The sequence below is a fragment of the Melospiza georgiana genome, chromosome 2 (genome assembly GCF_028018845.1).
Source record: "Melospiza georgiana isolate bMelGeo1 chromosome 2, bMelGeo1.pri, whole genome shotgun sequence".
NCBI classification, from domain to species: Eukaryota; Metazoa; Chordata; class Aves; order Passeriformes; family Passerellidae; genus Melospiza; species Melospiza georgiana.
Window position 1 is genome coordinate 91,779,559 of NC_080431.1, and position 26,002 is coordinate 91,805,560.

Genomic DNA, 26,002 nt, shown 5'->3' on the forward strand with positions numbered 1-26,002 from the left:
CTATTTGTTGCAATAAATAACAGCAGATTTAGATTTTCTATATGAAGCAGCCATGCACAACTCTAACTATAAAAGCAATGCATTTTGCTACCCACTTAACAGCACCCTTCTGGCAAGACAGGGTGACCATACTGACCCTTTCTAGCCACTGATTTTCCATAACCTGCCAACTATTTCCACAAGACAAAGCCAAACTACAGAAGAGCATAAAAATGAATTTTTCCCCCTGTATCAGCAAGTTATTCAGCTCATGGGTATACATGGCCTTAGCACAAACTAGTGGCAGGGAACTCAGAAGAGGCCCAATCACAAATGGAGCAAAACAACAAGAACATTCCATTTTGCAGACAGCAAGTTGCTATGTCAGCAGAACACTCAAAGTCAGGCTAAGCATTATTGTTTGGCCAGTTGAATTTCAGCTGACATCAGAAAGCTTATTCTTGCAGTCCTCCTCCTCCTCCTGTGTCAGCACTCATCAGGTACCTAAGAGACCCCTACCTTCAAAAACTCACTTGCTCTCTTCCCAATTTAACCTTCTGAATTAGCCCAGCCAATCACAAGAGGCAATGCAACACAGGCAATGAGCACAGCTCCACAAATCCAGTGGCATTTTCAGATTTGTTTAACTGGAAAAACAAATCACTCAAAGACACTGCAGAAAACAAGCTGAAACCTCAACTTAAGGCTTTATAAAAATATATGCCTAAATGACTGGGAAGAAGTCAGTGTGTCTTTTGAGCACCAGGGCATGATCAAATTACTGTGTCAAAAAAAGATCAGAACCAAGGAATGGAGGAGATTCAAGATTAAGTAGTACAAAATGCCTCAACACCAGCTTCCAATTAGAAGTGCTAACCAAGTACGTAGGAAAAAACTGCATTTAAATCAAAGAGAAAGTATTATAACCTAGTGTTACTCTCACCTAAGGACCTGCTTTATCGCAATCCTTGCTTGAAGTGGAGTGTCAATCAGTTTTTTGAGGACAAGTGAGCTCAGATCAGGAACAGCACAAGATTAGGTTCTATAAGCATTGCATTTACAGGACTCAGCTCAAGTTCCTTTTTTTTTTTTTTTTGTACAAAGCTTGCCTTATTTTTTTAAAGAAGAAAACCAGGAATGTATTACTTCCATCTCAAAACTTCAACTTAAAACCTTGTTCCATGCTTAGCACACGGTATAACAGGCATAGAGAAGCCTACCTGAATGTAAAAAGTTTCAGTGAAATGATGCATAGCAATTTGATAGTCTGAAGCCAAGACTACTGAAATTCTCAGGCTCTCTCAGGCTGCTTTTTCATTTTACTGAAGTTCAAGGGATTCTATCTTTTAAATCAACTTTACCTAATACCGACAGGAAGCTAAAAACATTATGATGTAGTGCATGCAAATCCACCACTTGCAAATGGTTAACTTCTGAATGTTAACTTCCTATGCCTGCAAAAGGCCCAAAACGAGGTTCCAGTGTCGACTTTATAGTTTATGGCATGAGCAGCTCTCCTCTAGGTGACTATAGCCTGACTTCTTACAAAAACCATAGAAAGGGGAATATAACTTCTAGTTGAAAATTATAAAATAAAGTTGCACAAAGTTGTATCTTTTCCGAGCAACTGAAAATTCAAAGAGACTGGCAACAAGAACTGTGTGAAGAGGTCAGTCTCAATTTCAGTGCTGTCTCAAAAGTTAGCTGTTGCTGAAGGGTTTTACTAACATCAAGATCCAGACTGATGGATTCTCAGTTAAGTGCTATCACAGGATGTTCTGCAGAATTCTGAAACACTCTGAACCACCATCTGGCTGCTCCTAAAGGTACAGCTGACAAGATATCACACCATTCAGCCAGGAGGCTTGTCGTACTCTGCTCCTTCATTCCCCACAGCTGATGGAAGAGACTCTCAGTTATCTCCCTCTAGTTGCTGCATCAACATGTGTATCTACATAGAGGGAGCAAGGAACAGAAATAATTGTTGGGAAAGCTACAGCTACCATTCGTAAGATAGCATCCAGAGCTCAGAGAGAGAACTCACACTGCCTGTTAAAAGGCCAGGTAATGCAATACTGGACAAAGAACTGTCATCCTAGCACAAAGGAGTCAAAGATGACAACATATGCAAATCTCTTCAGCTCCACAATAAAAAATTACCTACAAGACTGACATTTGCAACACAGAAAGCAAAGAAAGAGATTTCAAAGAGACACTTTACTCCAATGCAACACAAAGTCAAAGAAAAAGTAGTTACAACTTAGAGTTTAACATTAGCTTGAGCCCAACTCATAGAGGCAGGAGTTGGAGCATCAGAAACACTCTGCCCCTGGAGTCAGACTTGGCTGTTACCCACCATTCTTACTTCAGAATGCCATTTTCACATGTGAACCAGTGCTTCTGTTCTAGTTTATCTCCATGTAAGACAGCACTTGTGCCCCTGCATACTCTGCTTACCACCATGCTCCACAGACCTTTAGTATCAAGCAGCAGGACAGGCTAAGACACTAGAGGAAGTTAAAAAGGAATGTTAGCCTCATGATTCAAATGGAGTTGGGAAGGACACTCTTAGAAAGCCAATTTTATAAGGTCAAAACTTTAAATCAAACTACTCACTAAGAATGTTTACAAAGTCCCATTAACTTTAAAACTTCGTGTGGAATTTTGACTTAGACGATATTAACATCAATGTCCATTTTACATGTTCTAACATTATAATCATTTATACATATTAACACACAGCAAATTAAGACATGCATGTTTATGCTGACACTAAACTTTCAGATGTTTTAAAATATGTTGAACTAATAAGTAAGGCAGCTGGAAGTTTTTCTGTAATTAATATTTCCAACTCTGTTTCACCAAGTCTTCCAATCCCATCTCCTTTAAAAGGAATAAGCAGGACAATGAAGTACTATTTTTCCAATAAATAGGCCAGGCTCAAAAGCAGGACTGGAGGAAGACATCTCATTTCAAGTCCCACTCCCTCAAAAAACTAGTAGTAAGAGTAAACAAGTAGTTCAAAAGTTACCCATATACACACCACTACTGCCTAACCACTACAAAATGCTTCACACCCCCATTTAAATAAATTCAAATCCCTAAGTATCAGAGCAATAAGTATAAATACACAGAAGAGATTGAAACAAGCAGTCCTTAATGTAACTCAAACATCTTACTGGAAAGTTTGTTAAAGAGTTCCAGATGATCTTAGAAATCTTTTGAAACACAAAAGATGAGTCAATAGTTCTGACAAACTGATCTGGTGAGAAAGGCTGAAGTCCTCCTGTGTGGCATCCAGCTTAAACACATAACCAAAATATTTAACAGAAGACTTGAGGTCAAAAGGAGAATTGTACATCTGAATCTTGGTGGGGCTGATGACTAATGCATTATACACAAAGAAACAAGTGAAGCTACACTTAACAAACCTTTCCCAGTCAGGCAGAAAAATACCTTCAAGCTGCAGCGGGTCCAAATTAGACTAGCAGCCAGCAGGAACAGGTCTAAGTAACACATTAAGAATGTTAAATAACTGGTTAGAGAGCAAAGCGTGTTCTGAAAGCTACAGCAAGTGCATAGTGATTACATATCAAGAATTGAAAATGACACTCTAGAATATGCTAACATAGAAGTCCATGCTCTAGCCAACATCAGTGAGGCTCCATCTGGAGTTGTTCAGCTTGAACAGCACACAACATATATCAGCCATCTAGAGTGTCTGAAAGCAAAGTGCACTCAAAGGCCCAGAAAGCATGACCTACAGGAAAGGACTGGAAGAACCCATTATTATTCTCATAAAAGGTAACCCAATAAAGGTCCAAAAGAACTTACACTGCAAAAAAGAGAATGCCTGCGAAGATTAGGAAGATGATGAACTAGTAAAGCAGTAAAAAAAAGAACAAAAACAAAAGCAAAAAAATCCCCCAACCAACCAAGCCCATTGAAATAAAGAAATCCTTTGATGCTACAGAATATGAATTCCTCAAATAAACACCCTGGCCAAAATAACAAACCTCCACACCCTTTACTTTAGAAAGGTTTGATATTTAGTAATTAAAATTAAAAAAAAAAAAAAAAGAAACTAACCTAAGCTGATCCTGCACATGATCAAGGATTTTATTTGCTTTGTTCTAATAAGATTAATAGATATTTTTACTGAAGTAATAAACTAGTCTTTCTTACAATTCTTGTTAGCCAATATGACACACGTGCTGAAGGACTTAATGACAAGTTCTCACTTCAGGAACTTGGAACATTCCATCCCATATACTTATATCACTTGTTCTAGCATGGTCATTGGGTTCATCCAGCTCTAGCTACTGTGAGAAGACTTCAAAATGCACTCCTTTTACAAGTCTCAGTCCCAGTCCTCTTCCTAGAAAACTGATGTTTCTTCAACTGTGTTTAAGACTATCCTCCACCTGCTTTGCAAATCAAGATACAACCTAGATATACATGAACAAAATAGGGAAAACACAAAATAGAAATTAACACTGACAATATCTAGAATGGCAAAATCATTTAATTTTTAATGCTCAGTAAGTAGAACTTCAAATACATTATGAAACAAAATGCCAGTACTTTCTGCTAACACATAATTACTTAGAGCACTTTCAGATACTTTTCTCATGCTCACGTCAGCTTGCATTTGGTTTAATTCAAACATTGCAAGCTGATAAAATAGCTCCTTTCTTATCGAACGTATTTCTCATTTCCTTCTATTTGTATCCTTTAGTTACTTTTTTCAGTAAAGGTTCTCCTCTTCATCAGAGGGACAGCCAGCTCACAGCAGGCGACCAGTCTCCTCCATGACTGATGTTTTTATATTCTGATCCACAAGCAGATATTAATCTTTTGTCACGTGTTTTGTTAAAAGCTTTTAACTCTTCAAAATTTTAGGTTTGTTGTATATTTAACTCCTCATGAAATCTGTTAGCCTTATTTTGTCCTCAGCTGAGTCACTGTGGCATCCACAAATCACTCCTTACAAACAAGTCTTATTCTCACCAACAAGTAAGATTTAGGAGAAATGACAGCCTTCAGCTTTGAGAAAAGTAACTTTTTCTGAGCATGTTTAATAATAAGTCAAGTTATAACCTTATGCTTAGATATAACTAATGTTGCTTGCTTAAAATTTATTTTAAAGCCCAATCTCTTCATTTATTTGTAGAGCTGTGAGTTCAAGATTATGAAAGAAATTCCATTCTGGAGAGCTACAGAACACCCAATCACATAGTTTTAGTCAGCTAGTGCTTCAGCTTTTCTGACTTCTATATATAGAACTGCCTCTCATGATACAGACAATGTCATGCATTATACAACAATTGTCACTTTCTGAACATCGGTTCATTTTTAAAAGGTTTCAATTCTAGTATACTCTTCAGAGCTAAGAAATTTCAAAGCTGGCATTACTACACGTCAAGTTCAAAGAGGATGCCAATACAACATCATGACAGAGGACATGCTTCCCAACAGTGCACTGCCTAGTTCAGACCTTGTACAGGCAGCCCCTTCAAACCAGACCTCTGGCAAACCTCAGAGAACTGACCACCACATACTCAAGGTCTTCTTTGCAATTATACAAATATTTAAATATTTATAACAATTCATACACAAAGTTGAATACTCTCTTTCACAAAGGATGCCTCATGGGCACCACTGAACAACTATCTACACTTCAGCTTGCTTAACTATTCAATCCCTCAGTTTCTTAAGGTACTTCAATATTCTGTAACTCATCTTTATTCCAATTTGCTATGAGTAACTAGCACTTATATATAATTAGGGCACCTCATACTCCAAGAAATGCAACTGACATGATCCTACTATCCTCCAGCACCACGTACAATATAGCTTCCACCACACAAATCCTTCCAGAAAGAACTTCCCAGACCACGATGACTGCTAAATCTGATCTGGTCAGATAAATACCCTGCCACTTCCTTCCAGACTCCATGCCTCTCCACTCCTTAGTTAGAAAGGCAATTTAATGCTATTACAATATCCACTTTTTTCTCTTTTTTTTGGTTTTTTGTTTTTTGGGTTTTTTTTGAGGGGAAGAGAAATTGGGGGTAAGGGATTGACCGATTGACCACTAAAATATTGCAGAAGTCTGAGGAGGTATTGTCTTCTGCCTAATTTCAAAATGTGGAAGTTACTAATGACATAACACCATATTCTCTTCCACCTAGCCACAAACTTGCAAAAACATGGATTGCTGCTCCCAACCCAGTCCAAAAAACAGCTTTCTTCCAAGTTAAATGGCTGTTGTTTCAACACTACCATATAATAAACTTGCCATTTCACAGACTAACAGAAAAAAAAAAGGCAACTCAATCAGAACCCAAAAATACAAAGTGTTCAGTATAGGATTCTTGTCACTGCTGTTTGGTCTCTTTCATTATAAGGTAGCAAGTCACTTTCCTGCTACACAGTGGTATTTACATAAGCTGCCATCCTAACTATGAGGGTAATTATAATGTTCATCTTGCTAGATTACCCAAAAAACTCATGTCTATCCCAGAATCTAAATTATAAGCATTATTAAGATATTCTTGACTTAATCACTCTAACTTCATTTGTCAGACTGAAGCATTCAGACTCAAATCACCGGAATCACTGCTCATCAGTACAAGCCTGTAGAGGGGAGGGGAAAACCCAACCAACCAAACTTCCACAGAAATCCTCTGATAAGGTGCTCAACAGGTCATGTTGTCAGATGCAAGCTATAGTGATCATTTCCAACCAGGAAATTACCACAAACACAAGTGAACACTAGCAATTACCACAAACACAAGTGAACTCCTAGGCACAGCTTTCTTTATAATGCATTTATCATTGGCAAAGTCAAACAAGCTCTAATACTGACATAGAGAATAATGATTTCATGTAGGTAAAGAGGCAAGGGACCTCAAGAGGCCATTCAGTTCTGCTCAGAGTTATATCAGACTGCTTGAAGATTGGTCCAGTCAGGTTTGGGATATCACCACCTGACACTGATTCCTCAAATATTTTGGACACCTTCTCACTCACAGACAAGTTTTACTTCCTTACATTGGCTCAGGATTTTCCACACTCCAGCTTGTTCCTATTCCCTTGTGTGGGGTGTCTGAAGAAAGTGTTGATCTACATTCTTAATACATTCTCATCAGGCAGCAAATAAGGGCTCCTTTTCTGCAGCTTCCCCTTTCCCAGGCTGATCAGGCCCAGCTCTTGTAGCCTCTGCTCACACACCTTGTGCTCCAGTTGACACAGTGACCGACTTCTGGGCTTGCTCTGGTAGTGTCTCCCTGGTACCATGAGCCATAAACTGGATACAGTACTCTAGTGGCAAAATATATTCCTTCCCTCAATCTGCTGTAATGCTTAGAGACCAAGATAAGGTCTCCCTTCCTTGCTGTGAGGACAAACTGCTGATACTGCTCAATTTGTTGTTCACCAGGGCTCTAGACCTATGCCTGCCAAGCTGCCTTCTAGCCCCTTGGAACACAGCCTGTGCAGTTGAATGGAGTTCTCAGTCCAGATGTGAGACTTTAAAATCACAGAACTGTTTAGGCTGGAAAGGACCTCTAAGATCACTGAGTCCTACCATTAAGCTACAATTGCCAAGTCCACCACTAAACTAAGTCCTTAAGTGCCACATCTACACATGCCGAGTGATGGTACTCAGTATGATCTGCTCCATAACCAACTCTGGCACTGAGGTCAGGCTGACAGGCTTGTAGTCTCCTTGATCCTCCTTCCAGTCCTTCCTGTAGCTGGACATCACATTTGCTAACTTCCAGTGAACTAGAACTAGGACTGCTGGTAAATCATTCCAAGTGGCTGGGAGAGCATTTCTGACAGCTTTGTCAGTAGTCTTGGGTGGATGCCATCAGGCCCCACAGATTTTTGTGTGTCTAAGTGGCACAGCAGGTTACTGATCATTTATCCTTGGATTATGGGGGCCTCATCCTGCTCCCCATCCCTGTCTTCCAAGCTCAGAGGTCTGGGTACCCAGAGAACAACTAGTCTTAACTTTAAATACTGAGGCAAAAAATTCATTATGTACCTCACCCTTTGTCACTGTTTCACTCCACATTCAAAAAAGGATGGAGATTTTCCTTAGCCCTTCTTTTGTTGCTTGTGTATTTGTAAAAATATTTTTTTACTTTCATTTACAGTAGTAGCCAGATGAAATCACAGTTGGGCTTTGGTGCTTTTAATTTTCCATCTGCAAACATCACATCCTCCTGAGTCGCCTGCCCATTCTTCCAGAGCTCATGAACTCTCCTTTTCCTGAATTCCAGCTCTCTGTTTAGCCATGCCAGTCTAACTCCAAGCACACTCCTCTTCACCTTGCCAGCCTGCCTTTCCTGAAGGTACAAATGGAGCTAGCTAATTGCATGACTCCAGTCATGCAAGCGATTCCACAACATTACTGCAATTCCAATGAGATCCTACGTCTGCAATTGTGCTCATTTGTGCTGCCTTCACAAGGGAAGGGATAAAAACCAATTTCCATCATATCCCCCTTGGACACTTGTTGATTGCTCCTTGCTTTACTTTTCAGATTAGCGAAAAATCAAAGGTCATCTCAACATGCATAGTTTAAAACCCTCCTCACAAGCTAGCAATGCTTTTGGATAAGAACCCTCCACCTTACTTCATCAGACAGACCCTGCCTCTGGTTCAGTAGTCCTTGTTCCTCAGGGAAATTTCAGCGACTAGAGAAGTCCAAATAATTAATACCTGATCTTTCATGCATTTCACAGTATTTACACCAGGTAGCACAGGAGAGCTGCAATGGTCAGCCAGAATTTACATATTAATTGTAAGACTGCACAGCACACATGCTGAAATGATGGTCAACCCAGCAGGCTACGAGAAGCAATGAAGATACAAATCAAGCTTACCATATTTCTGTGTCTGTATTTACTGACTTGTGCAGTGCTATATCAGTACTTAATTATTTTGTTACTTAGTAACTTAATTTTTCATACGTATATACTTTCTGTTCTTCCGATACTACACCTCTGCATTCATTATCAAGGCAAACTTAAGTCAACTCAGAGAACCAATTAACTGCCAATTTCTGAAATTCACAATTACTGTTCAACTTAATGTTCAGACATAAGGTCTAACAAAAACATGATCAAATTCAAGCTACACATCCTAGAACTATGCCATATTTTACCTACTCAAAGGTAAGGGTGGAAAGGAGGATTTCTGAACTGCTCAGTTCAGATGAATGAAGCCAATGAAGTCAGAGTACACAGGTTGTTTTCCTTTGCCTTAGTTCATCCAGTGTAAACACAATGCAGTTTAACAAAATCAACAAAAAATCCCAATTAACTCTGACAGATACCACCAGAAACGCTGGCTGGTTTTGACAAGGCAAAACTATTGACATTTAGAGGTGTGCCATACTAAAACACAAGGTCTATGAAGCTCCTAACCTAACCACGAAGTTTTAGGCACAAACCTCCTGACTTGGGATAACTTAAACAAACAAATCACAAAACCAACTATCTAGAGCATTTCAGCCATTTTGGGGAGAACAAGGCAAAATAAGTTTGTTCTATATTTCATTGTATAACCATAGTTGTTCAATACTGGCAATATTGTTGTATTAATATCTTTGTCTTCAGTAGAATATTACTTTTATATAGGAACAATAACATAAAAGTTCAAGTCACTCAGAACTGAATATTTCTTCAACTGGAGAAAGGGACATGGCAGAATCAAAGACTGCCCACTACATTTAGTGGTATGACAGTACATGGACCACATAACTACCAACCACTTCTGTACAAGCAACGTTTCTGAACTGCTTTAAATAAACACTCTGTTATCAGGATTTTAGGTACTGGGGAGTTTCTGTTTTGGCTTTTCTGTGACATGAGTAAGTAGTACGTGAAATTCTAAGCATTCAGTAACATTCTAAGCATTCAATAACAGTTGTAAACATGCAGCATTTCCTGTCCCCTGCACTGTACTTCCTACACTGAAACCAGAAAGCCATTAGAAACTGGTCAGGAACACTGGTGCACTGTGTGTCACACATACACTGATGTGTGTGACATCCTAGCAGAAGGAACAAGACCTTCAATCCCTAGGACAGCCCTCACCTGCCTCAAGTAGACCACTCCTTGACTTTTTGTATGTTGTCTTTCCACACATCACCTACTCTGGGGAGAACTGAGGTCTGCAGGAAGAAAAGGGAAGTTGTACTTTGCACTATGTAAAAAGGGAGGATGTACTTTGCTCTATGTAATGTTGCAAAGCCCCAAACAACTTCAGAAGGACAGCTAAATATTAACTTCACATTTTCAATTACCTGTAAAGCTTTAGTGTTATCTGCCAGTATTGAACAACTGTGGTTATACAATGAAATATAGAACAAACTTATTTTGTCAGGAGCAGCAAATCTCAGCTGTCCATAAAAAATCTGATGAGTTACCAGTTACATTACAAAGTTATGGGATGGCTGCTGCCCCCTGCATTGCTGACACTGCTGGCTTTTTTTAGCTCTTAAGGCCAGCTCAATGCAGGCAGTTCCAGAAAGTTAACCCCTTTTTGTCCAGGAACTGCATCACAACAGTAAGCCTAGGGAATGCTGTTTAATAGCTGCTCAATTTACTGCTAAGCTACATTTTCAGTATGTCTCACACTGTCACCCAGCTCTGTGCTGTACAGGATTGTTCTTACTGGCTACTTATTGAAGTAACAGAAAAGATGTAGTCAGATCTTTATTTAACAAATTCTCTAACATACATAACTTACATTAGGAAGTAACAATGGGATTCAATTTTGAAGTAAGATTTTAGCAGTCAAATCAATTTATAGGAAAAACTTGTTTCAGACTTTACTTTGACATTTTAATCTAAATAGAAGACTTCCAACTTCTTCTACTTTCCTTCCAAGGCTAGCAACTATAGTATACTAGCTCATGCCTGCCCATGCACACTATGTGCTTCATTTAGACTGAAAGGGACTTCTGGAAGTTATCCAATCCCATCCCCAACTGAAAGGGCCAACTTTGAAGTCAGATCAAATTACTCAGGGGTCATACCATAGTCAGGTTCTGAATATTTTCAGGGACAGAGATTCCACAACCTATTTCAGCGCTTCATTGTCTGTGTGGGAAAACATACTGCTAACACATTATAGTGACTTTCCTTGTTGTAGCTTGTGTCTGCTGCCTCTTACCCTTTCCTTTTGCATAGCTAAGGAGAGTCTGTCATTGTTTTCCCTCTACTGCCTGTTAAACAATGCCAGTAGCAATTAGGGTGCCCCACTTCAGACATTTCTCAAAGCTGAACAAACCCACTTCTCCAGCCCTCTTCATACATCATGTGGTGACTCACTACCCTAGTGGCCTTTCACCTCTGCACCTGCCGCACATTTGGGAGCACAAAACTGTGCACCGTACTTTTGATGTAGTCTCACAAGCTCTAAATAGTAGAAGTCCAAATTGCTTCATTGAACTGGCTGAGCACGCCCAGTGTGCTCTTTATGTTTTGCACGACAAAGCACATACTGTCCCACAAGGACCTTTATGATCTTTCTTGTAAAGGCACCTGACACCAGTCTGCACCACATCTCTGCTGCTGCATGGGGTCATCCCCCCCACCAGACACATCTGCTTTTGAATTTCACAAGGTTTCCAACAGTTATTTTCTGACCTGTGGACATCCCACTCAATTAATCCCAGTTTTCAGCAGACAACTGACCCCTATAGCCATCCATAGTATCCATAAATTTGCTTGAAGTGCCTTACAACCTGGAAGAGAGGTCAGAATGTAGCTGAACTGCCCCTGCACTGGTGCCATCAGTGACCAGCCTCCAGATGGACTCAATCTTCTGAGTTCAGCAGGACACAAAAATTTTCCCCCATCTAATAATCCACTTCCCAAAACATATCTCACCAGTTTAGCTACAAGGAAATATTAGGAAATCCTATTAAAAGCCCCTTAAGGTTAATAACACTCACTATTCTTTTGCCCAGTATCTTCTCCCATGTACTTACAGCAACCAATTCAGGACCTCTTTTCACAGCAGTCTCAGATTGTGGAGACACCATTAAAAATGCTTTCCTCACTTCACTTCAGTACTCACCTATTTGTAGCCACACCAACTTATTATACCTAAGCCATGTCTCTTGAGACTCAGAATATGCAGCTGTAGAGTAGCTCTGGAGATTCATCACAAAAAGAACTTTCACTAACAATTCTGTAGAGTCACACAGTCCTCACCTCTTTCTGTAAGGTAGAACACTGCTGAATCATTTTAAGATTTTCCATAAAGCCTACACAAATCTGTTTCTCCACAAAAGATTACATTCTGATTTATCAGGAGGTAGTTTAAGTTATTAAATATTCAGGTGGAAACACTGATACATCAATTGTGATAATCTGGTTATAGTAAAAAACCTAATTACTTACAAATGTTGTACTTAACAGTTGTGTTATATTATATATATGTACACACACTATAGATATACTATGGTTTGGGTTGGAAGGGATGTTAAAGATTGGAAGTAGAACATATAAGCCACATGCAGAAGCCTAAACCACCTGGGATACCTCAGACAGCTACAGAGAACTTAGTATGCTTCTTCCTATAGATCCTATCCCGGATAAATGGCTATATTACACTTGCTAGTTACCAGAGGCAGATTATTTTATGCTACCTCAGCTACCAGTAACACACTGAAACTTTCAACAGGATGCATTTAAATTTCCCAAGAAGTTATTCACAGTATGGTCACAACCATCAATTTCTCATAGTTGATTACTTTACTAGTGTCTTTTTAAATGGTACAGTGCCTTAATGAAGTCATAATAACATTACTTCTGTTTCAAGAAAGTTTATCTGTTGAAATCAAAAGTGCATTGAAGCGGTTAAAACACAGGAATAGCAGCATTGGTGAAGGGTTGACTAGTGGATTTTTATAATGCAATCTTTATATTAAAAAATCATATTAAGCTTAACAGCTCTTGACTTCTCTTCTCCAGTTGTTAGCAATCAACCTTAGCAGAGTTAGTTATTCATTGTGGCAATGGTCAATAGTCAATGTTGGAGAAATTAAAGGAATTTGGGGAAAAAATTACCCCCAAGTTATATATGAGTCAGAAGTCTTACTCCCTAAGTTAATCTGTTGCTATGAGGAAGTTACTTGGTATTTGATGTAATTTAACTTTTACAACATTAAAGTTACTATTTTTCTACCAAATTATATACACTGGAAAGAAATTAAGTTACCCATCTTGAACATGTCAACTTCATATCCTTTCTCCAGCATCTCTTCATCCAATAGGCTGGTTTTGGTTATGCTTGTCCCAGCAATAATTAGTTTTCAGCTTATACAAATACATCACATGCAGCATGGCTGGGTGGCATTTCAAGTTAAAAAAGCAACAGAAGTGGACAAAGAATGCCCACACAAAGTATGAAAATGTTAAATCCAACACTAATCTGAGTCTTCTAACTGAGGGGCTAATAAAAATAACAAATCCAAAAGTAACCAATAAATTCATCAAGCTAGCTCAGCTGTTTTTTTTCCACTCATTGGTACACATATCAGCTATGGAGACCTGCCTGACTGGTCTTTATTCACCTTTAGCAGGAGACTACCATTTGAATGACTCAATTTCAATTTTGCACATGCCACTGCATTACACTGAAGTATTCAAAACAACAGTCACTTTCAAAAAAACACTCAGCTCTGTACAAACTAATCCCAGAACTAGTTTAAGAGCTATCATGTTATACGAACCTTGACCAACAGAAAAGGAGAAAACAATGAATCCCTGTAGACATATAACGTTATCTTAAATGCCACATAATGAAAATCTGATGTGGGAAGGGGGTCGGGGAAGGGAAATGGGCAAGAGCTGCCTACTGCTTGCAGATAATCTCAGTATTCCTGTCAATTCAAGAGTTACACTCAACTAGTCTTCTCACTGAAAATAAGATGGATGATATTTTACACTATTAAAGAATTAAAATTGCTCTTACTCCTGCACACTACTTGAAAAACAACTGAAAAGAAGCAGAAGTACTTAATAAAAGTATGCAGCTATGATAAAAGTGGATTGTCTGGAAGCTTGTTTCTGCTTTTCGATACCTGAACTAAAAGCGACCTTCTTGGTAACAGGCTAAACTTTACCTACCTTTACCTTTCCATACACTTGGAAAAACCAAGGTAAAAGGATAGAGGACATCAACAGCAGCTTTAAGACATTAAAGGGTTTTTTTCATTACTGCTGCTAATTTTCTTCTATTGCTAACTTATGGACAGAAAGACGAATTTTTGGGTTCACAGTTGAAGCAGTCCAAAGTCTGAAAGCTAATTACCTGAAAAGTAACTCCTGAAGCATTCATGTAATCGATAACACCAAAAAAGTGGGTTTGGTGTTTTCACCATGACTCGGAAGTTGTGCTACACCTCAAAGCTCTTCATCACGAGCTTACATACTAAGCAACCATGGGCCACCTTTTTTAGAATCAAATGAATGCAAATACTGTCCATGAGGCCCCTCAGGAGCCTCACTCATACACACCTCCACCTCCTTTTAACACAGTGTTTTACACCTTCACCATCCAGGACATCCAGCGGAGTAAAACAAGCTTTCACCCAACAGCTTTACCATCTGTCCCCATGACAGAGACAGAAACACAGTAATTATTTCCCCTGACACATCCTTTACTGCACAAGTCACTCTTTATTTGCTTCTCATATATTTCCTTGCATTTTTTCCACATTCAGGTATTCCCATCTTTTCTTTCTTAGCTTTTCTTGTGATTTCTCCCCATACTCAGATGATACTATTTTCTAGGCAATCCTTCTGCTTTCTAAACAGAAATAAAGAATAGTACTAACGATCCCTTTAACAAGAAAGCTTGATCAACCTATTTCATGCCTAATCAAAAATTCATCATCTCCAACCTCTCAATAAAAATACATTACTGCATTTCAGACACCTATGAACTCTGAGGCATGGAATACAACTACCCTCCAAATAAGTACTGCTCAAAAACTCTTGTTTTAGACAGGCTAACCCTATCAAAAACAAACCATAGAAACACAAAAGTGTTTTGGTTAAAGGCACCTTTAAAGACCATATACAACTCCACTTCTAACAACCACTAAATCCAAGAACATGTGGCATAACAAAGTAATAATAATTAAATAATTGCACCTATACCTATTTTTCACTTAGCAAATCTGGTCACTTACTTCCAACTATCAGCTGCCTTAGAAAATTCCTGACAGAAACTTCTGCATAACAATCCACATACCAATCAAAACAGAAATCATCAGGGTAAAAAACCAACCAAGCAAAGTTCCAATAATTCTCATCCAATACAACACATTCATTCCAAGCTGGAAACAAGCTTAAGGTACAAAAACAAACAGCAAAGTAATCCATCATCACAGAGCCACCTTTAAGTGGCAGTGCACAGGGGCTCCAGAGCAAGCAGAGAAGACACAATCTCAGCACTCTCACTTGCTGGCACACACACCCAAGCAGTCTGCAACCGTACCTTCTGATAAAGAGCTGTTTGGACAAAGCTGAATTCAGCCACACAGCAGCCACCTACACAGGTTGGTGTAACAGCAGATGCAAAGTTTATTGCTCTTCAACAGATAACCAACACTAAAAAATGACTTTTACCAATAGCATTGCAGGCAGCTGGCACTTAGCAAGATTATCTTCTGTGTACCCAGTTTTACTCATCTCTTATTTTAATTTCATCCACTCTGGATTTGTTTTCTACAAATTAAAATTCAGACTTTTGATTCTAGAGTTTCTAACTTATTTTTTCTTTGAGCTTCACAAATGCTCCACTCACTAGCCCCAGACACTGCTTTCTGAAGCAACACACTCCCAACTCCTTTTCCCTTCTCACATCAGATGCAATCTACATCACATTGTGCCTACCTTAAAAGCTCTACTACCAGGACCTGAAGGGTAATCAACTGGTACAAGTAGTCTATAAAGTTTACATATTTTTGCTTCTCCTCCTACAGAACAGTCCTTTGTTTCTCAATATCACCCTGTCAGCAATACTACATAAAAGAGATCAGAAAGAAAACAAGCTAGATTTGACCACATTTTTAAACAGGATACTTGACTCTCTATCTCACAAAAAGTAAATCCTGCTAGAGCTTCTTTTGTTTCCACTATCAAAGAGAATGCATATCCCATGACATAAAATTCAGTTGCTTAAGAAGACAAGAGACAAACACTGTTTAAATCAAGTAACTGGTCAATTGTTATCTAGCATAAGCGGCTAAATAACCATCACAATTCTTTTATAGTACTCCAGGTGTTCAGATCCTAACTCAAATAACATTGTACTTCATTTCTATATGTAAATGGGAGTTCTTGCACACCAAAAGCATCACAGTGCAACAGTAACATGGAAAAATAGATGTACCACAATGAAACAGCTAAGAATTCTTTCAAAAGATCACACCTCATATTCCAATGAGTTATCCTCAAGTACAGTCTGGACAAACTTCTGGCAACATTAAAAAAAATTTTTGTTAATTATCAAACAATCCAGATTTAAACTCTCCTATCTGTTGTTCTTACCAGTGCAGCTGCTCTGTTTCTTCACACATCAGCTTCATACACTGCCCAACCTACTACATGGTTCACCACTATTTCATTCCAACTTTTCAAATACCTTCCACAGCATTCCTATTCCTTCTTTCACTGCTATTGTACTCCTTCACCAAACACCTGTTCAAACAAGCATTCATTTCCATACCATTTTCAAAACATAAATGCATATTTATACGCAGATTTCTTAACTATTAACATAAAATGAGGAAAAAACACATTCTGTTGTCTTGATGATAACTCTACTACACCTTCCCATTTCCAAGTTGGCAACCTGCTTTGCTTGACATTCAAATCTGCCATGACTTCACCTGAAAAAATAGTAAAAATGTTTCTAGCCAGATTGTTTTCATCAATAATTACTTCGGGGATTTTATTTTTTTTTAAATTATTTTTGTATATGGTACACTGCACTCTTATATTATCTACACCTTTATAACCCAATCCTTCCAGCTCTACTGCCAGTCTGGAGATCTGCATTCCAGGCTCCTGTAAGAAAAAAAATTCATTGGGATCTTAGATGACATATGTATACTTCTTTGTCTAACCTTACTGAGAAGCTTAACATAACCAGCAATTTAAATTGAAAAAAAAATTATTTCTTCAACAAAATATCTGAAAAATGCATCTTGAACATCCTTCTATTCACCTCACTTTACAGTTCTGCTTATTTTTAATTCAAGCTTACATTTAAAAAAAAATTTTGCAAAAAAAATTTTCACTGTGTGCAAACAAATGAGACATAGGAATTATGAGGAATTTGTTATTTAGTAGCACACAAGTCCTCATTTACAGTATATGCTGCAGGACATAACTCCAATAAGCACAGCTGAAAAGCATTTGCTGCAATGCAAAATAAGTTACTTTATAGATTAAAGGCTATGATGATGCTCCTATAGACGCCACACAAGTCCCCTAGGTCAAGGTTACACTACTTTGACCACGTAAGTTCAGTACGCACTTTGTGGCATCAAGCACTGTTTGACAGGGAAGTGGAAGGAGTACTTGTATGCACAACCTGAAGCCAGTAGTCTTACTTTCGTTAAAAAAGCAGCATTTATTAAAGCAGGTCTATATTTACTCAAAAACAGAAAAGCTGCTACTTCAGATTCCTGATATGTTTTCTCTTTCCCCCTTCAGTTTTTTGGTGTCAGTGTTGAGATGTTTTTGGCAATATTTCTCTGAGGAATTATAGCTCAAATAAATAATTTCTAACTGTCAATCAAAATGACTGGATAAAAATTTATTTGGTTTTGTAGCGACTTTATTCTACTAGGATCGGGATCATTTATGGCAGCGTTTTCAAATCTTTCTTTTGCTACCATTATCAGAATTAGCTGAGTAGCAGGACAAAAGGCAACCAAAAGCAATAAGTAGTTTGGGGTGCCATCAACATGTAAACATGCTCAAAACATATTTAAGAGCACAGTATTAATATTTTTCCTTCGTAGTCACATGTTACAGTTACAAATACAACGAAAACAACTGTGGGAAATTTAAAGGTGAAAAGAAAACTAAAACCTAAGATATTGACAAAAAAACCCTCTTTCCCTGCTGCTTACCTCCAAGTCTAAAAGTCTGTAACAGTTTTTCAAGTTTTCCCTTTTACCTTCAAAACTTTGTGCTCAAAGAACAGAATTATTTCAACACAACATTGCCACTTCTGGCTGAAGTTCTGAAAAGTTATCACTTATGCAAAAAAAAAGAATCTGGGAAGACTGACAACCCGAATTACACTTATCAAGACTAAAATGGTTGAGTCGCTGTATGACACTAGGCACGGATGCTATTAGCTTCATTGTTACTATTAACTTCACATTTAGATGTAAAAATAGCTTGTCAAGGTCATGTCAAGTCTGTAACTTCACTTTTTTAATTGCAAAAAAGCAGAAATAACACTGAACAAAGGGAGGGGAGAAAAACGCTAGTGCAAGAAGTTTGCCTTCTCGATATTTACAAACTTAGTAACAATCACCTTTTTTGAAAGCTACATCATTGCCAGAGGGGGGAGACTACTACATGCACCAGCACAATCCTACAGCGCCTCAACTCCCTCCCTGAGAAAGCATTTCTCAGATACTACACAAGTGTTTTACGGCGGCATGGCTTGCTCGTTCCTGGGTATTTTTATCACATGAACCTCCAGAGACTCTAACTTCTTCCTCCTTCATTAAAGAGAGAAGGGACACAGTGTCTCCTATAATAAAATATCCTTGCCAACTATTCCCTTGCATCGGGAATAAATACAACGGCAGGATGAGGGTTTTCGATTTGCTCTTGTCCAAGTCTACTTTTATCCCCTCTCATCTTCCACTGCTGTAAAAAAAATAACACTACACCGCATGCAGATGCAGTACATTAGAAATAAATAAATAAATTCCTGCTCAGTTTCCAACTGCTACGTTGCTTGTTTGTTCCCCACAGGAAGATTAACTGGGGGGGGGGGGGGGGGGGGGGGGGGGTAGGTGATGGCATTTTCCTGCGGGCGGTCACGCCAAGCCCGGCGGGGCCCGCACCGCAGTGTCCCCGGCAGCAGCTGCTCAGGATGCGGGTGATGTAGAGCAAGCACACGGTCCCACCTCAGCGGCAGCGGCGGGCGACCCCACACCGAAACCAGCACGGTTTTCACCCTCATTGAGAGGGAACAACGACACCGGCCCACGCCTCCTGAGGCAAAGCGCCTTCTATTCCTCCCCCCAGGCACACCCGGATAAAACACCAAGAGCCTTCTGTCCTTCCTACGGGATGGGAAATAAGGGGGGGCGGGGGGGAAGCACCCGTGAATTCCCGCAAATAAGCGAAATCCCGCCGCTCAGGACGGGAATTACGGCGGATAACCTGCCGTCCGCCGGGGGAAGCCCCAGCAGGAGAATAAACTTCCCCTATTGCCCCACCCGGGCCGCTGCCACCTCAGCCCAACCGCCAGGGATACTTGGCCTCCCGGGACACCCGCTCTCTCGACTGCGGTCGCAGCGGATGTTCCCGGAGGAAAGAGTCCATAGGTCTCAGCGGTGCGGGCTCCGGTTCGGACCTGCCTCGCATACCTCCCTCCTTCACCATCCCAGCCACGTCCTGCCCGGTTCCCCCGGCGCAGGGCGGCCGGCGGCCCCCGCCGTCGGGCGCCAGACAAAGTTTCCCTCAACTCGGCCGCGTCCCCCGGCGCTGCCGGGGCTCGGGTTTCTCTCCTCCTCTTCCTCCACCCGCCCCCTCGCCCGTCCGCCAAGGGGAAAAGTTCCACTTACTGCAGCAGAAACGAGAGAAAACCAGCCCCAGGAGCCCCAGCCCCGGCCCGGGAGGCACCGCCAAACGCAGCAGCCGCCGCCGCCGCCACCACCGGGGGGAGGCGCCGCCACCAGCCGCTAGGAAAAGTTCCCGGCGGGCGCGAGGAGGCGGCGAAGGAGAGAAACCAGCAGCAGCCTCCGCAGCGACTCCAGCCCCTGCCATTCTCCGGGCTCGGCTCGCAGTCGCCGCCGCTACGACGCCCGGCCAGTCCCACCCGGTCCCGCTGCCCGAGCCACCGGCGCCTCCCCACACGGAGCCTGTGTCACTGAGCGGGGCGGGGCGCGGCGCTCCCGCCCTCTCCGAGCGGACCGCACCACCCACCGCAGGGAGGGGGGAGCAGGGGAAAGCGGGACCCGTGTGCCAGGCCCTTCTACCGCGACCCCCACCACCCCTCCCCCGCCCCGGGGCGAGTCGCCTCGCCCCCACCTTTCCCGCCCCGCGCTGTGGGACTCGCAGAGGCGCCCCGCGCATTGAGGAGGGGGTTTCCCGTCGGTATCAAGCGTGCCCCGGGAGGCTGGTGGGAGGGGGCTTAACGGCGTCCTCCCCCGGGGGGCTTTTGGTACATTCCGCCACCGCCCGAGCGCGGTCGGGGGCGCCCGCCCCGCCGGACTCTGCACTCGCGACTAGCTCTCGCGCCGCCCCTTAGGCTCCTGCCGTCCCCGTCGCCGGGCCGGGGTGGCCTGGGTGGCCACTGCCCCACGAGCTGGGGGTCGGCTAGTAGCGCTCGCCCTGGGCGGGGAGCGGCGGGGGACCGGCCGCAGCACTCTCTCTACCAGATGCCGGGCGAGGGCATTCCCGAGAGCCGGGACATCCGGCCGGGGCCGCTCCCGGATGGTCGTGGAGGGCCGGTTCCTCCTTGGCGGAGGCGGCTGGCCGCTGGGCTGGAACCCCGCACTGGGGCCGCTGGCGTGCAGCACGTGCCCACTGGTTTTGCCAACAATAAACTTTCCCGGCGTTGTCCTCGCGTCGCTTACGCTGCCCTTGGCAGAGCCCCGTGCGGGGCAGCGAGTGGTCGGGCAGGGGCTCCGTTGCCGCAGCTCTTCCCGACGGGGCTTGGGCCGACGTCTGGGCGGCACTCGTGGAGCGTGGAGCGCACGGCTCCGAGGCGGTACCGAGCCCGTCAGAGACGGCAGGATCCGAAGGTCTGAAACCATCTGGGACCAGAGCGAGCCCTGTGCAGAGTTCACCGAGGAATACCAAATACAGCCCTGTGAAGCCCGCGCAGAGGAGCGGGCAGGGGTCCGGAGGCAGCAGGCAGCGTTTCTGTCACGCTAATGCCTTTAGTGATTCTTGGCTGAAGCACAGCACATAGCTTTGCTCTGAGAAACGCTGCCACCGACTTGGGCAGAGCTGCCCCGCAGGGAGCGACGGTGCCCCAGCCACGGGCGGAGACCAATGCTCCGGGTATTGTTAGGGCTCTACAGTCAGTGACTGCTCGAGGTGAAGAGGAAATTTGTGCCTCTGCCCAAGGTCCCTGGAATCCAGCTAAGGGCTGTCTGAGAATTAGAGCAGTCTGTAACCAGGTCACAAAATTAAAGGTGACTTTTATGAGAAATGCAGTTTCTTTACTGCATCTCGGCGCTGATCGTTTTGTGGGTATGGTGTCAATGGATGTATCCCCAGCTGAGATTTTTCAACAGCAAAATACTGAACCTTAAAAGAAGTGGCTTGAGATTCTTGCCTCTTTACAGTCTAGGTGTTCTTTTTCATTTCAGATGCACTGTCCTTGCAAAATGTCAAGGAAAAAACTGAATTGCTATAAATACCATACTTGCTGTTGAAACATCTGTGGCGAGTGGGTTTCACATAAGTACCACATACTCCTCAAAATATTTGCTGATTTCTTTCAATAGTGGACATAAAGAGTGGTTTCTCTCAAAGATATGTTTGGCTAAGTTTATCAGATGCTCACAATAGCATGTTCATTCAGTCTTCAGCCGCACTGCTTGCCAATTAACTGGCCTCATTTATTTGTAACTGTGAAACAAAACAGAATCCAGGCGAAGAGTTACTACAAGAAAATTGCTGGCTATGATGGATGTTGGACATTCCTCAACATTTTGCTGTGAAAACCAACATAACTGAAAGGACTTAAAGTTTTATGAAATCAGTGTAATTTTGCCAGTCTAATCCTCAGCTAGTGCAGAACTGTACTTGTCCCAATTTGCAGTAGGGACATGGAGGCGCTCAGGTGGTACACAGGATGCTGTCCAAAGGTTCACAGATATGTTCGTATGGCAAACCTTTTTGTTTAAAAGACCGTTTCTCACTCTGCTGATACTTTTGATGCCTGGTCCTTTATTCTGCTGTTAGACTCTGCCTTTTGATTCCATGGTAACCAATGTATTCCCCCATGCCAATAAACCTGGATAAATATAATACTGAATTAATCATTAGAGACCCATTTTTATTTATGATAACAGCCTTTTTACCTGGGAAAACTAATGAGCATAATTGTAGCAGAATAATTTATACTGCTGTGGCTTTGCTGATGTAACATCCCAGGTAGATGTTTTAATTGGGTGTAATTATTCCATTTCCCTGTATAGATGAGCCCTATACAGATTAATCCCATTTTATAGTTAGCAGTCAAAACAAATTACATTTCATAATTACATTTATACCAAGTTTAAGGCATTCCTAGGATGGGTAGGGAATATAATGAGGCCACAGCGTAATTGAGAGTGCAACCTTAAAATCCTGTTTGTGACAAGTATATTCAAATTGCCATCTGCTATATTTTTATTCCTTCTCATTCCAAAACAACAAAAAGCATTAAGTCTGTTTAAAATAAAGTGTTTTGAAGGTCTAGCACCAAATTATGTACATCAATTCATGTAGGCTAAGGAAGCAAATGCAATTTGTCATATTTAAGCAGAACTGTGCCCAGTCTGTAGGTAACATCTTCCAGTGCCAGATTCAGCACTGTTGTAATCAGGCATCCTGGGGAGTTTGTGATACAAAAGGAAATTTGACTCCATGATACCAAGTCTAGATTTGGCTCCTTGATGCTTAGAACACTCCTGAAGGCATGATGCTCCAAACAATTAATCTTGCATAATATGGAATAAATGCATATAGGACACACTGGCTCAGTTCTTGTAAATCCATTGTCACTGGCATATTTTTTCCATAAAATATGCTTTTCCACAGTTGGCAGCTGTCCTGTTCAAAAGCATCTTTGAGCTGTAGAAATACAAAAGACTGTACTTTATTTCCAGTCCCCATTTTCCTCTCTTTCTGGCCATTGTTCACCCACCAGCCCTTCCCCCCAAGAAAAAAAAAAAAAAAAAAAAAAAATCTCTTACGCTTAGTTTAGACCGGGGAGTTTGGCAAGTGTTTCCTTCTCAGTTCTTAACCCTTTTGGTAGTTTGAAAACAGAGTCCTGAAGCAGTGTGAAATTAATTTATATGCATAACATTTGAAGTGACGGCACAAATTCCCACTGGAATGAAGGGCTATTCATTTCAGTGAGAATGGGCAAATAGATTTGTTGCAGAACAATGTGCTTTTCTCAACACTCTCGCCTCCATTCCAATGGATGGGACCAGGGCCTCCCTGGCAATGTATGCTTGCACACCACCACCCGTTATGACCCTTTAAAATAAAACCGCACCAAACCAAAACCAAACAAAACCTGCCTCTTTTTTTCATGTTCTTCCAGCTGGGTGAGGCATTTAGCCTGTTATTGCAGGGAGTTTTTGTGATTTGCTAACAGGTGGTTGTGCTTCTGCATCGTCCCTCCTGCTGAAGTCAGACTAATTGTCTCTGGGTGTGCCTCAGCAAAACTACTGCCTGAGGGGCTGTTTTCTGTGCTGTATGGAGAAAGGTGCCTGTCCAATTCCATGTCTAGAAAGCCATGAAAAAACATTTCTGTAGGCTGTGCAGCAGGCGTGACTGACAGCAGTGCCAGCAAGACCAAAGGACATGGTCTGCATATTTATGTGTATGCATTTCCTGACCCAGTGATGGACTCCTTGCTCTGATCATCCATGGATGTGTTTGGGAAGGGCTCAGACAACACCCCACAGCACACAGTTTGCCTTACCACTAGTAGAGTGTGTTTTTAATACTGTTGGATACACTGAGAAATTTTTGAGGGAAGGATGCTCAATAATCAAGTCTGTTATGCATAAATGATTAAAATTAGGAATATATTATAAAGATGGGTTATTCTTATGTTTCCCACTCTTTGCATACATTATAATGAAAACCAATCTGTGTTGTCACCTCATAAAATATCTATCATAATATTTTGATTTAAATAATGAACAAGCTTAGCCAAGAAAAATATACATATAGTTGCATGGTATATGATATTTTTAAAATCTATTTGCCAATCCTATTAAAGGTGACATAGTTAAATCTTGTTTCAATCAAGGACTATCCATTTAAGGATAAATATGAGTGTCTGGCTCCTTCTGCATTGCAAAGTACTACTAGAAAATTGGTTCTCTTGCTCACAGAGTAGTCAAGTTCTCGATGTATCTCAGAAAAGTTCCAGACCTCAGGCTTTTTATCACAAAAGAGTAATGCAGTTACTGACAATAATCACTCTCCAGCATTGCGTTTCACATTGTGATCAGGAGTACATATCATCCAATCTGCAGTGCAACTGTGATTCCTGTTGTCTCAGCCAAGAGATTTAAAACTCACAGCCATCTAAGTAAATTCCTCATACATTTCTGGCAGACAAAAAATAATAGGTGAGGAAATGGTAGACATCCCAGTTAGATCTGTCTCCACTTACCTCATTGACAAAGAGAACAGAAAACTTCAGGGTTCCTCTCAGAAGCATATTTGCAAGGCAATGCTTCCCTGTTTTCTTTCTGCTCTGCTTCCCTTTACTGTAGTCTCTTGCTCTCCTTCTGCATGCTTGTTTTCTTGCCTTTTTTTCTTCTTCATTTATTTGCATTTTTATTGAAGTATGATATTTTATACTAATAAATACAAAACTTACTTGATTCATACATGTCTGTTTGGACAGATGCACAATTTCCATATTTTTCTTCTAAAATTACAACTATTCTAGGCACAAGCATTATATACCTAAGAGGAGTAGAAGGAGCACAGGAAGGCAAGAAGGAGAAAAGTGAAGGGAATGGGTAGAGAAGAGAGGAAAAAGAGAATAAGTGAGTGAGGGCTTGTTATGGTACTATGACATTTTAAAAGCAGGTATGTGATTAGAAGGTAGAAAGAGGGGAAGAAAACCAAAGGACCATGCCCTGGTCTGTAGCTGGGGAGTAGCTGGTGCAGCAGAGGGAGAATGCTAAGTGATTCACTCACCCTGGGGCTGTTCCCTGGCTAAAACTATTAGCTAGAAGCTGAGGATGTTGCCAGTGTGCTTGGTGCCAGGTGGACATCCCTATACGGCAGTTCCCTGCCCTTGGCACTGGTCTCTCCAGTGGTCAAACACGCCTCCAGGCACACTTCCACAGTCTGGCTGACTTCCTTGCACCAGGGAGAGACCCTGACCTCATGTTTCATCCGAACCCTGTGGTATAGTGGTGGAGGAGGGATGATTATGGAGGGATAGTCCAGCTCTGTAGGAGGATTATTGGTATCTTCACAGAGCTCTCTCACAACTGGAGATAACCAAAATCAGCCCTCTTTTCTACAGTGCCAAAAAGAAGAAAGATGACTTCCAAAAAAGAAATAGATATCTCAATGAGGTCACAATTTTATAGTGCATACCTACATTTTGCAGTGATATGTTCATTATGCCAGTTCACTGACATGATCTCAGCCCCAACAGGAAGTTGGTTCCCGATTCAAGGAAAAGGAAAAGAGATTTTTAACATCCATTTTAATGTGAACATTTATTCATTTTTAGTATCTGCGCTGTTACACTAGCTTCACTTAATTATGAAAGTAGAAGCAGGTTTAGAATTCCCTGGAGGAGCTTGCTCTTTTTCCTTTTTAGACTTACTCTCTTTATCTTCTCAACTGCTCCTCCCTTATCTTTTCATTTTCCTTGAGAATGCTTTTTCTTACCCTTAGAAATGAGCACATCCTGGCAAGGATTTAAGTACTAAAAATGGTGTAAACTTTGGGTTCTTTTCTTTTTCCTCATCTTTTCCTCTGTGGATTGATAGTTAAATGCAGCAGGTTTTCCACTGTGT

General features: G+C 41.4%; 1 protein-coding gene across 4 annotated transcripts in view; it reads right to left on the bottom strand.

Moving 5' to 3' along the window:
- NECTIN3 (nectin cell adhesion molecule 3) overlaps nucleotides 1–20,114 on the bottom strand; it is a 60,297-nt gene extending 40,183 nt beyond the window's left edge. For all 4 annotated transcript variants that reach the window (XM_058044626.1, XM_058044616.1, XM_058044635.1 and 1 more), the window contains exon 1: nucleotides 19,841–20,114. In XM_058044626.1, the coding sequence (XP_057900609.1) occupies nucleotides 19,841–20,042 (202 nt within the window). In that variant the 5' untranslated portion in view covers nucleotides 20,043–20,114. The remainder of the gene's footprint in view (nucleotides 1–19,840) is intronic.
- Nucleotides 20,115–26,002: the final 5,888 nt, after the last annotated feature.